At 61.3% G+C, this 11,242-nt stretch overlaps 2 protein-coding genes across 5 annotated transcripts; one reads left to right on the top strand and one right to left on the bottom strand.

Moving 5' to 3' along the window:
- The first annotated feature begins 1,256 nt into the window (after window positions 1-1,256).
- On the top strand, window positions 1,257-4,865 carry POLR2J (RNA polymerase II subunit J). The gene is made up of 4 exons (XM_041749171.1): window positions 1,257-1,412; window positions 2,493-2,582; window positions 3,788-3,962; window positions 4,650-4,865. The coding sequence occupies exons 1-4, from the start codon at window positions 1,360-1,362 to the stop codon at window positions 4,683-4,685; spliced, it is 354 nt and encodes a 117-aa protein (XP_041605105.1). The 5' UTR covers window positions 1,257-1,359; the 3' UTR covers window positions 4,686-4,865.
- Window positions 4,866-5,029: 164 nt separating this feature from the next.
- LRWD1 (leucine rich repeats and WD repeat domain containing 1) lies at window positions 5,030-11,188 on the bottom strand. Of its 4 annotated transcripts, none has more exons than XM_041749168.1 (15): window positions 10,963-11,188; window positions 10,212-10,446; window positions 9,991-10,107; window positions 9,395-9,532; window positions 9,064-9,168; window positions 8,687-8,800; window positions 8,507-8,615; window positions 8,178-8,287; window positions 7,868-8,075; window positions 7,371-7,443; window positions 7,149-7,289; window positions 5,933-6,024; window positions 5,588-5,743; window positions 5,386-5,498; window positions 5,030-5,298 (listed from the first exon to the last, which is right to left on the bottom strand). In XM_041749168.1, exons 1-15 carry the CDS (start codon window positions 11,040-11,042, stop codon window positions 5,158-5,160), a joined length of 1,932 nt encoding a protein of 643 aa, XP_041605102.1. In that variant the 5' UTR covers window positions 11,043-11,188; the 3' UTR covers window positions 5,030-5,157. The 4 variants fall into 4 exon arrangements, with proteins under 4 accessions (XP_041605102.1, XP_041605101.1, XP_041605103.1 ...); XM_041749167.1 differs by having other exon boundaries at window positions 5,386-5,501; XM_041749169.1 differs by lacking the exon at window positions 9,395-9,532 and having other exon boundaries at window positions 5,386-5,501.
- Window positions 11,189-11,242: the final 54 nt, after the last annotated feature.

Here is an 11,242-nt window from a genome sequence, read left to right on the forward strand (position 1 = left end):
CGGGTGGCTGAGCCTGCGCCGCCCCTCCGCCATCACCAACACCCTGTTCTCTGGCTCCTTCCTTAGGACCTCACACAAATCCTCATGCTTTTTGAATCTCCGTGGGTTTCCAGGACCTTGTGGTCCAGAAGTACAGAGCCCAGGGTCCACTGCACCCTAATGAGAGTGAAGGGGAAAGTGGTGTGCACTACTTATGGCGCTGCCACAGGTAGAAGCCTGGATTTGAACTGCATACGTAGCCCCCCAGTGGTGTCACTGCCCACCCTCTCTTCCAGGAGGGTCCTGGATGGGGTGGCTGCTGCAGCCTGTAGGGGTGACAGTGAAGCATGGCCTGGCAGTGTCCCCATGGCTCATGTACCCCCACACCTCTAGGTTCTGTCAGGCGGGAGTGAGGCCCCTTTGGGGTAAAAACTATACCCCTTCTCTCCACCCCCAGCCAGCCAAGTAGCATCCCGGCTTTGCCCGGATGGCCCAGAAGGGTCGCGGCTATGCCCCTGTGCATCATCCCCTCACTGCCTTCTGTTCCTCACCAGTTAAAGCCCCCTCCCCACCCCCGTGGGCCGGAGAGTCCAGGCTGGTGTGGGCCTCTGGCCAATGGCACCTCCTCACCCCAGGGCCCAAGCTTGAGCAAGGAATAGCCCTTCCCAGGAAATGGAGGCTCCTGATTTCCTGGGCAGGTCCCCGGCGGCTCCTCAGATGCTGCGGCTACTGGAGCCGACGGGGACCCAGCTCCTTGCCTCAAACAGCGCAGGTGGGGTCCATGCACAGAACTGCGGTCTGCAAAATAGCAACCAGTGCCAACACACTCCTCTTGGCCCGCCAACCGCCTCCGCTGCCGGGTCACCTGCCTGGCCCCAGCCCTCACCCGCCGTCTGCCTGGCAAGCAGCTCATCGGGCCCCAAGCCCGCTCCGCAAAGGGGCGACCACGCGGGGGAAGGCGTGGGTCGCGGCCGGCGGCCTTCTGGTCCTAGGACGCCTCCTGCCGGCCCCACTGCGCCCTGGCTCCATTCTCCACTCGAGGGCCTCGCGCTGGGCCCTCCAAGCACATTTGCAAAGAAGGATCTTGGGGGGGCGCGCAGGGGAGCCGAGAGAGGCCGGCTCAGCGCGCTCGGAGCAGCCCCAGCGCGGCCCTTGGGGCCGCCAACGCCTCACGCATGCGCAGAGCCACCAGCGCCTCGGTCCTCCCGGGCCCCTCTCGCCTGCGCTACATCCCCCGGGCCTCTAGGGGGCAAGCGGCCGGCCTCCCCACGGGGTGCCGTAACCCGGAAGCAGCCGCTAACCCGGAAGAGGTGGTGTCGTAGAGGGTCCTGCCGGCGTCGGGGGCGGCTCTGCGACTTCGGCTGCGAGTGCGGCGCTAGGATGAACGCCCCTCCCGCGTTTGAGTCGTTCTTGCTCTTCGAGGGCGAAAAGAAGTAAGTGGAGCTGGCGGGGGCGAGCCTGGGGTCGCTGGCGGACCCTGGGGCTTCTCGGCCCGTCCAGTAGCGGGAGACGGAAGCCTCTGTGTCCGCCAAATTCGAGCCAGCCCTGCCGGGCGGTGGCGACCACCCCCTTCCGCAGATGCGGAAACTGAAGCTCAGAGAGCCGAGGGACTGCCCCGGCCCTCGGGGAGTGGCGGTTTGCGTGGCGCCAGAGTGCTTCCCGCCGGGATCCGGCAGCCCCCTCGCTCGTGTGCCTGGCCGCCGCCTCCTGCGGCTGCAGCGGGGGGCTGGCTCTCAGGCTCTCAGGCTCTCGTCCCGGCTTCGTTGGCCTCTGGAGAACCTTCAGCGGCTTTTTGCCCGCGGGGTGCAGGCGGTGTAGTCTTGCTGTCTCTCAGCCTGGGCTTGGCTCCTGGCTCCCCCACTTAACGTCTCCATGTCTTTGGGCAGGTGGCTTAGCCTGCCTGAGGTCTGCTTTCCTCATCTGGAAAATGGGCTTCTTGCTCTGTTAAGTCACAGGATTTTCTCTAAGGGGAGCTTCACGAGGTGATTTACGGGAAGTGCTTAGGCCAGGGCTCAGCACACAAAAGACTGTCTTAAACGTCGGCTTTTCCTTCTCTTAACAGCCTGGTGTGCGGGGCTCTATGTCTAGCCCTTGCCAACCACTTCGTCTCCCTTGGGAACAGTGCTTGGCAACTAGGGGCTATTTTGCTCCCCATGGGGACTTTTGGCAACATCTGCAGACACTTTCGTCACATAGGGGCTGCTGCTGGCAGCTAGTGAATAGAGACCAGGGATACTGCTCATATCCTACAATGTACAAGACCACCCCCTGCGGGAAAGAATGATCCACCCTAAGATGTCACTGGTGCCAAGGAGCAATCCAGAGTAGGTGAGGGTCCCGCAGAATCGGGGCACAGCCACTCTGCTGCTCTGAGTCAGAGGTCTTTATGGATGAAGAGATGGAGGAAGGCTTCGAGGTGGAAGTGGGACTTAAGCCTGAGTTAAAGGGCAGGATTTATCCTTGGGGGAGGAGGAGAGCCCCGTTTCCCATCTGTTGCTATCACCTTTTCCCAGGATTACCATTAACAAGGACACCAAGGTACCCAATGCCTGTTTGTTTACCATCAACAAAGAAGACCACACACTAGGAAACATCATCAAATCGTAAGTTCCAAGTCAGAGGCTCTCGGGCAATGTTTAATGGGGCTCTTTGAGGCAAAGCACACGTCCCAGATTTCCCGAAGTCTCTCTGAGCTGCCGGAAGGTCTGGGTGCTTGCTCTGGCAATTCACACGTTTCAGTACGTTTTCCCCAAAATGCTGCTGCCCTGGATCTGTTCCCACAGCTATATTTCTGTACTGGTTCATTTATCTGATGAAAGGAAGTGAACGTGTGGCAAAGCCAGAGAAACCTAGGCCGACTTGCCAGAGATTGGAACTTATTAGAATGAGGGGAGAAGGTGGGGGAGAGGCTCTGTGATTATCCGATGCTCATGTTGGTTAGCAGGTGTGTAAGTACATCAGCGAGGTCCTGGCCAGGTAAGTGGTCAGTGATGTGGTTGCTGTTTGGGCTCAAGGGCTTTTGTCAGATAAGCACCATGGGTGAATCTAGGTCTTTCCGAGGTTCATGTGTTTGAGACCACGGGCAGGAGCCCACCTCACCTCTGGGCTGAAAGTTGGAGGTGGGGCTGGCTCTCTCCAGTCTGGCTGGCCCCACCCTGAGCCATGCCGGTGCTGCTCCCAGGCCCTTCTGCTCCCCTACTCTGGGAGGCATGTCCCCACCTGTGCAAGAGCCCTCCCTCTTGGTGCCTGCTGCTGACTGAGCTGCTCCAGAGAATCCCCCACGGGCCCAGGGCAGAGCATGGCATGCACGCTTCACCTCACAGCCAGGCACAACGGGTCTCAGGTGTGTGGGCAGCAGCATTGACCAAAGGGCTTCCATTTCACTAAGCACTGAGCCTTTCCTGCTGTGCTAGACGCTCTTACTGGGCCAGGAGCAGCACTTTGTGTTCTGGTTACTGAGCACTGGCTGCCTGGGGAGGGCTCTTTGGTGCTGTTGTAGGCCCCCGACTTCCCCTGAGGGAAGTTTGCTGGAAATCCTCTTTACCAGCTGGGGTCCTGGATCCTCATGGATGTAGGGGTTGGGGGAGGAGGGAGGTGTCCTCACGAGGCAGATCTTCCAGATGTTTTACTTGGAGATATCTTTGGGAAATCAAGAGCAGGAAAGCAGCTGGAGTCAGCCATCTCCTCCCTGCCCCACCCCCCTCGCTTCTAGGCCTCAAGCCAGTGGGAAGGCTCCTTGGTTAGAGGCCTGGTGGTCCCAGGTGCTAGGCCCAGCCCCCATGTCACACTGCCCATTTCCTGATCTCAGACAGCTGCTGAAGGACCCCCAGGTGCTGTTTGCTGGCTACAAAGTCCCCCACCCCCTGGAGCATAAGATCATCATTCGAGTGCAGACCACACCAGACTACAGCCCCCAGGAGGCCTTCACCAACGCCATCACAGACCTCATCAGCGAGCTGTCCCTGCTGGAAGAGCGATTCCGGGTGAGGAGCCGGGCGGCGAGGGGTGTTTGCATGCCAGCCAGTATGGCCAGAGCTGTTCTGATGCCCACACCAACAACCCCTGGGTAGTTTCCAGATTTATTGTGGGGTGGGGGCAGGTGGTGACCGAGCAGCAATGCCACTACAGCCTTGAGCAAGCTCGGACTAAGGGGTTTTAACAGAGTTGAGGTCGGGGGCCTGCTATCTGCAGGCATGGGTGGAAACTGTACTGAGTGCTCCAGGGTCTCCTTGGGACTGCTCTCCCAAGCCTTCTCTGGTTAAGGCCTGGCTGCTTCCAGGTATCTGTACATAGGGCAGCTCATCCCAGGCAGGGTAGGGTCCCACAGTTGAGGCCGAAAGGGGATGGTCCCACCTGTCCACGCAGAGGGCCTCAAAGTCTGACTTGGGTGTCAAGTGGGAAAGATCCACAGCTTCTCAGGCAGATGGGTGGGGTGTGCTCAGAAGGCCCTGGGGTTGCTGAGCTGCTCCAGAGAATCCCCCACGGGCCCAGGGCAGAGCATGGCATGCACGCTTCACCTCACAGCCGGGCACAACGGGTCCCAGGTGTGTGGGCAGCAGCGTTGACCAAAGGGCTTCCATTTCACTAAGCACTGAGCAGGGCCCCGGGCAGACCTCAGGTCACTGGGGCTGCTTTCCCACTAAGCAGCTGCCCCCTCCCTCTCCACTCAGGTGGCTATTAAAGATAAGCAAGAAGGCATCGAATAGTGGGCTGGAGGAGTCTCGTTTGTCTGGTTCCTACCCTGCGCTGGAACCTTCTCCGAGCTTCCAGTAGAGGCAAGCAGCTTCCTTGGCTTCAGGGACATCTTGTTGAGCCCCTCCCCCCAGAGTTGGTGTGTCCTGTACATGGAGTGTTTTACCTTCCTAATAAAGACCTGGCTGTGGGAAGCAGTGGACCTGCTCACAGTTTCACAGCGGACAGGCCCTGGGGCCCCGACTCCTAGACCAACAACCCAGAGCCTGGGAGGGTGGGGGTGGCAGTGCTTTAGGAGTCTGTTCAGAGCTCAAGGTAGGAACACCAGGGGAGCCACAAACAGCTCTCCAGCCTTCCCTCAGACAGCAGAGAGTTTATTAATAAAATATATTCACTGATGAAAAGATCCTCGTCCTTAGCCCCAAAGCTGAATAAGTTAAGTCATGTCCCTGGTGCTCTGCCGCAGAGGCAGGAACCCCACTCTGGCTACTGTCTCTTCCAGATGGCCACGATATTGGAGTCCGTTAGGGCGGTGAGGTAGGTAAAGGTGGGGTTGGCCATCACCGTGTTCACCATGGTCTTGGTCACCATCTGGCCCAGCGCCCAGGGTTGGGGCCACTTAAGAATCTGGGGTGGCGAGAAGAAAGGAGAGCTGGGCTCTGATGTCCCACACACGGTCCCAGCAGTGGGAGAGGGCAGGCAGGTGGCGCCTACCTGTGTGGGGGCCTGCGGAGCTGCTGGCAGTGGAGACGGCTGGGTCAGGATGTGCCTGACATCGTAAACCCACACGTTGCCCTCTTCGTCCCCACATAGCACTATCCCCTCACCTGCTGGGACAACATGGACAGAGGTCAAAGGTGGGGTGGGGCTCCCAGGGGTGGGGGGCGGGATTGGGGGGGGAGGTGCATGAGCTCACCAGGACAGGTGCTCAGTGAGAAGTAGGCCAGCTTGGTGGGGGACCACTGCAGCCGAGCCAAGACCACCACTGCCAGAGTGGACTGCTTGCCCCGGCCCACCCAGGTCTGGCTCCAGCTCCACAGGCAGATGGTACCCAGGCTGTTCCCCTTGGAGGCTGTGGGAGGAAGAACAGAGAACTGGGTGGGGAGCCCCCTAGATGTTTCCTGATGCACAGTAGGGACCACTCGGGAGCCCCTGGTCCTAAACCCCAGCCCAGGGAGCAGTAGCCCACAGAGGCCTTACCAGGGCCTACCTGGGCTCCCGGGAGGCCAGGCTGTTCCCCCCTAGGGTGGGGCTTACTCACCCACAACATCCTCATTCACAAATGCCAGCCCGTCCACTCTCCGCCCGGCTGCCTCCGCACCCTCGGAAAACACAAACTCCACCTCACACACCCTGCGGGGCAGAAGACGAGGTGGTCAGTTGCCTCGTGCATGCTGGGCAAGTGGCTGCTGCACATCCCCACATGGAGAAGTGTGTGGGGTCATGTTGTGCCTGGAAAGGCCACCCAGCAGTGGCCCACAGTCCTAGAGATGCCGCCTGGAGCCACAAAAGCTGGCCAAGCTGGCTAGAGGAGGAGAAGTAGGCACAGCTGAGGCTTGGACTCCTCTCCAAGGCTTGGAGACCAGACAGACCTGGGGACGGGGCACGGGGCTTCACTCTCAGGTGGGGTATGGGCCGGCACAGGCACTTGCCTGGGCAAAAGCCACCAGCTGGCCCGATGCTTCTGTTACTTGGCTCCACAGAGCAGCTGCTTCACTGCCGTTACCCCCCCCCCCCCGCCCCCGCCCCCGCCCCCGCCCCCCCCGAAGTTCTTCCCAGACTACTCACGGCGCTGAGGACAAAATTCAGTCTTACCAGAGCCAGTGTTCCCTGCTCCAAGCAACCCTGCCACCTCATCCTGTTCTCTCTGCTTCCCAGGCTGGGCTGAACCTCCCTGGTCAGCCCGCTCTCCCGCCCCTTGCACAGGCCGCCACCCTAGGCCTGCACCTTCTCTCTCTGCTGCCCCAATTCCCTTGCTAGGCTCACGTGGAGAAGGCGAGCCTGAGGAGCCACCTCACCTCACAGTTCTCTCAACTCTCTTTCCTTCATACTTGACGTTATAATACATGGGGTTTTAATGGGCCACCTTTTTTAAACACCTACCTCTGCCAGAAGGCTGTGGGCCCCACGAGGGCAGGGATGCCATGCCGAGCATGGTCTCCCACCTTCTGGTGGTACAGATAAACCTTTCCAGGCTTCGTGTCTGCCCAGGCACTACCTCCCCACTCCCCAGGTGAGGTGACCACAGCTGGAAGAACTGACCCAGCCCAGTCCCACAGCCAAGCAAGCACTAGAGGGAGTTACAGGGCCTGAGGAGGAGGTGGGGACAGGCCAGCCCCACGAAGAGGCCCCTGAAAATGGCCTCTGGCTGCCTAGAATAGGGCATGGCTTGGGCATCACCCACGGCAGATGTGCTTGGGGTCAGACATCTGGACTAGCTGCTGCCTAGCACCCAGACTTGGCTTTTGAGGCCTCACCTCCTCTTCTGCGGCTGGTCCAGCCGCACATCCCAGCAGCAGCAGCCACCTTCACAGCCAGCCAGCAAGTAGGTGTCCGGACAGGAAGCCACAGGGCAGAGGCGCAGGGGGATGGATGTGGTATCGAGTGTGAGCAGCTGGCTGTCGGCAGGGGAGGAGAGGATGTGGCCACGCACCCAGGTGTCTGCCCTAGCAGCCCCCTGCCCTGCCCCACGGCCTCACCTGGCCTGGAATTCGTAATCGTGGTTGGGCACCCCGAGGTCCCAGAGGATGATCCGCTTGTCATAGGAGGCGGCTGAGGAGGGAATGGGAAGGGGCTCTGAAGAGGCCCTACTCCCTCCTAGGCTGAGACCATGGTCGCAAGGCTGGCCCTTCCAAGGAGGGCAGGGCCACAGCTGGGAGACCCAAGACTCATAGGCCACCCATCCCTACCTCACCACGCCCCGTGCCAGGCAGCCATCTTTTTGCAGGCCTCTGCTCACATACCCCTTCTCGGGCTTACCACACTTGGTGGGTGGGTAAGGGGGCCAGGATCTGAAGCCTGATCTGTTGTCTCCAATGCCATGCTGCTTCTACCATGGCCAGAGTGGACCTTGGCGGCCTGGTGTGAAGGCCACCAGCCCCAGGACCTCCCTGGCATCCCAGGGAGGGCATACTGAGGTGTCAGGCCGCAGGACAGGGTGCTGGGAATGTCTCAGGTGTGTGGGAGAGGGTCTTACTGAAGAGATGGGTCTCGTGGGTGGGGCTGAAGCAGAGGGTGGCGATGGCCTTCTTGTGGGCCCGGATGACCCCACAACAGAAGCCAGCTTGCACGTGCAGCAGCCGAACCAGGCCCCGAAGGCCTGCAGCTGCCAACACACTCCAGCGCTTCTTGTGGCCTGCCTGCGTGACCACAGTCAGGGCTGTCCAGGCCACTGAAAAGAACTCCTATGCGGGCAGGGGGCACAGGCGTCACCAAGGGGCCGAGTCTGGACCCCCAACCCTAGCACTGTGCCCCCAGCTGTGCAGGAGCCAGGCCCTAGCACTCACCTCGCCAGGTGCCTTGTACTTGTGCAGCACGATGCCTGTCTGGCAGTCTATCACACACACGGCCTCCCCGCCACACGTGGCCACTGTCTGAGATGTGGCCCCCGCCTGCCCTGTGTTGAGGATCAGCCCAATAAAAACATTCTGTGAAGTCTGCCCCTGCAGCTCCTTCTTCCTGTCCTTACAACACCTTGTAGGCGGTCTCTCCCAGGCCCCCCATTCACTGAGCCCCTGACCCCTGCAGGTAGCATTCCCAGGCGCCCAGTCTAGATAGCTCGTTCTGCTCCTTCCCCGTGGTCTTGCCCTGCCCTGCCTGCCCACCAAAGACATACCCTCCTCCCAGGCCGGCTCAAAGGCGCAGGCCCAGAGCTGCGTCTCCAGGTCCCGAGGGCTGTTGTTCTTGCTGTGACATTGTAGAAAGTGCAGGGGCTCCAGGGTGGGCTGTGGGGGAGGGGGGCAGCGGGGGGTCACAGCTGCCCCAGGCCTTGCTCCCTGCCCCCTTGCTAGCTTACCTGGCTGCCATCAGAGCCCTCGACATGGGCCGACGAGGAAGAGGTACACACCCGCTTGTTGGGAGACAGGCTGAGTGGGGTGTCATCCGGCCGTTTCAAGGCCGCGGGCTTGGCCTATGGAAGGTCAGGGCTGGCCTGAGGGCCTAGGGACCACGGGCCCATCTGCCCAGGGCTTGCGTCCTCGGCATTATAGGCTGGGCTGCACCCTCCCATGGGGGGAGAAAACAAGGCGTGGCCCAGGGTCAGTGCAAAAGAGCTCAGGCATCAGAGGCCATCTCCTGGGCTTGTTTCCGGGACCCCATTCCCCCTTTCCTTACAGTCTCCTTAGGCAGGAAAGGCCAAGGCAGGCCTTGTGGGCTCCATGGTACCACGCTTACCCTGGGCTCCCGGGCAGCTGTGGCTTTTGGAGGTCTCTCTGGGATGTCTGCCTCCCGCACCTGGATCCCACCAGAAGCCACCAGTTCCTCAGAGATCATCCGCACCTACGTGGGGCCAAGACAGCAGGACGCTGGGTATGGACCTAGGGGCCCTGGCCCCTCCAGATGCCCAGGGCAGAGGGAGCCCTGGCTTCCAGAGTAAGCTGCCTTCCCTGACCCACCCCACTTTCCACCACCCCTCAGGGCCAGAGGCCTCTAGGGCAGCTGAAGGCATGGGAGCCATTGAGGAGTGGGGAGAACCAACTCCCAGCATAGCAGGGTGAGGTCATACCCGCCACTGGGTGAACTCGCTGAGGGACTCAGGCCCATAGCGGACGTCCCTGACAGCAGACCTCACAAAGTCGGCCTGGGCCTTCTCTGCCTCCTCTGGGCTCAGTGCAGCCTTGAATTTCTCCCAGTGAGCTGTGACCTGGTACAAGAGGGACCAGATTCAAGCCCAGTCCACCCCAGATGTCTCGGACCCTCTGTGGCACCCCTGACTCTAATCTTATGGCCACAGATGACTCCACCACATCCTAGAAGCCTCCACGAGCCACAGCTGTCTTGGCGGCAGCATGCACAAACCTAAACCACGCCCACATGAGAGAAACTGCCCTGAATAACAGGGTCCAGTCACTGTGAAAGTGTCTCTGCCTCCCTGGCTGGTCCCTGCCCGCACACCCTGAGAGAGGACCTCCATGGGCAAGAGGCCAAGCGCCATGGCCTGGCTCAGAGCAACATATCAGGATAGGACATGAGTGCCATTCAGTGTCCCCTGCAGAGAGCCCCTGTCAACCCTGCTCAGGGTCCTCCAAATGTCCAATTCGATCACTCGCTCAAGGGCCCCGAGTGCTCCCGAACACCAGAGATACCTGCCGGCCCCCTCACCCTGCTGGTCAGCTCCCGATTTAGGTTCTCCACCTGAGAACAGGTGGAGGAAGCATCCTTGCCATTGACCTTACGGAGCTTGGGCAGGAGAAAGGAGACTTTCAGGTTGTCACTGACCTGGGGGGAGAGGGAGAATGGCTCAGTGTCACCCCAACTCTCCAGCACCCCCACAGGGTGCTGGCTGGCCCTAGGTATGAGGCAGGTGGGGGGCCCCCACTTACGGTCAGGAAGGGGTTGCCCTCCAGGCTGAGCTCCTCGAGCTGCGGGAACTGGCACAAGGCAGTGACGTCCCCCAGCTGGTTGTTGGCGCAGCGGAGGACACGCAAGTGGGACAGGCCCAGGTTGGCGGGCAGCGTCTCCAGCTGGTTGTTGGAGAGGTCCAGCTCTTGCAGCTGCTTCAGGCGGCTCAGGAGCTTGGGGTCCAAGTGCTCTGAGAGCAGCTTCAGCCCCGACAAACTGGTTGGGGGCAGACGGGGAGAGCTCAGGTCATAGCCAGGCCTCCCACCTCACACCTGGGGCAGTCCTGGGTGCCTGAGGGCTTTCTCAGCAGAGATTCTTGTGCACGCAGAGCCTTTCCTTCTTAAAAATCTTTTAACTACAACTGCGTACAAGCTGGCCCTCCAGGACGCTCTCCCCGATCCTCTAGGGGGGCTCCTTTGTGCCGCCCAGGGCCTCAGGAACTAGCTCGACAGGCTGCTTAATACCCTTTCTGCAGAACTCTCCCCCACAGCCCGGGCGCCCTTCAGGGGAGAGGCCACCCCGGGCCCAGCCCGCCCGTCTCTTAACGGGAGCTCGGCGCTTGGCCCGAGTGACTGGAGACGCCGACTAGCCGACAGGGCGATAACGGGGCCGGGAAGGGAGTGGGCAAGAGTCCCAGCCTTTCTGCCCGACCTGCCGGCGACCCAGGCCCTGGGGGTGGGCTGTGTGGCCCCGGCCCGGCGGCCCCCCGGCGGCCCCCGGCCCGCCTCTTACTCCAGGCTCCGGATCTTCCCCAGCCGGTCGCTCTTGGGACGCCCCCGCTGCATGAGGAGCCGCGCCGAGAGGGGCCCCATGGCGAGGAGGAGCGGCCCGCGCTGGCCGGTCGTTGGCACCGGCGTCCGGTTGAGTCCGTACCGCCCGTAAACCGACGCGAACGTCTGCCGCCGGCGAAGCTCTGGAGGCGGCGGCGCGCGAGCCCGTAGCTAGCGACGACCGGAAGGAAGTGGTCCCGCGGACCTCGTGCCTCGCGGGCGGACTACAACTCCCAGCGGCC

This window comes from Vulpes lagopus, chromosome 3 (genome assembly GCF_018345385.1).
Source record: "Vulpes lagopus strain Blue_001 chromosome 3, ASM1834538v1, whole genome shotgun sequence".
NCBI classification, from domain to species: domain Eukaryota; kingdom Metazoa; phylum Chordata; class Mammalia; order Carnivora; family Canidae; genus Vulpes; species Vulpes lagopus.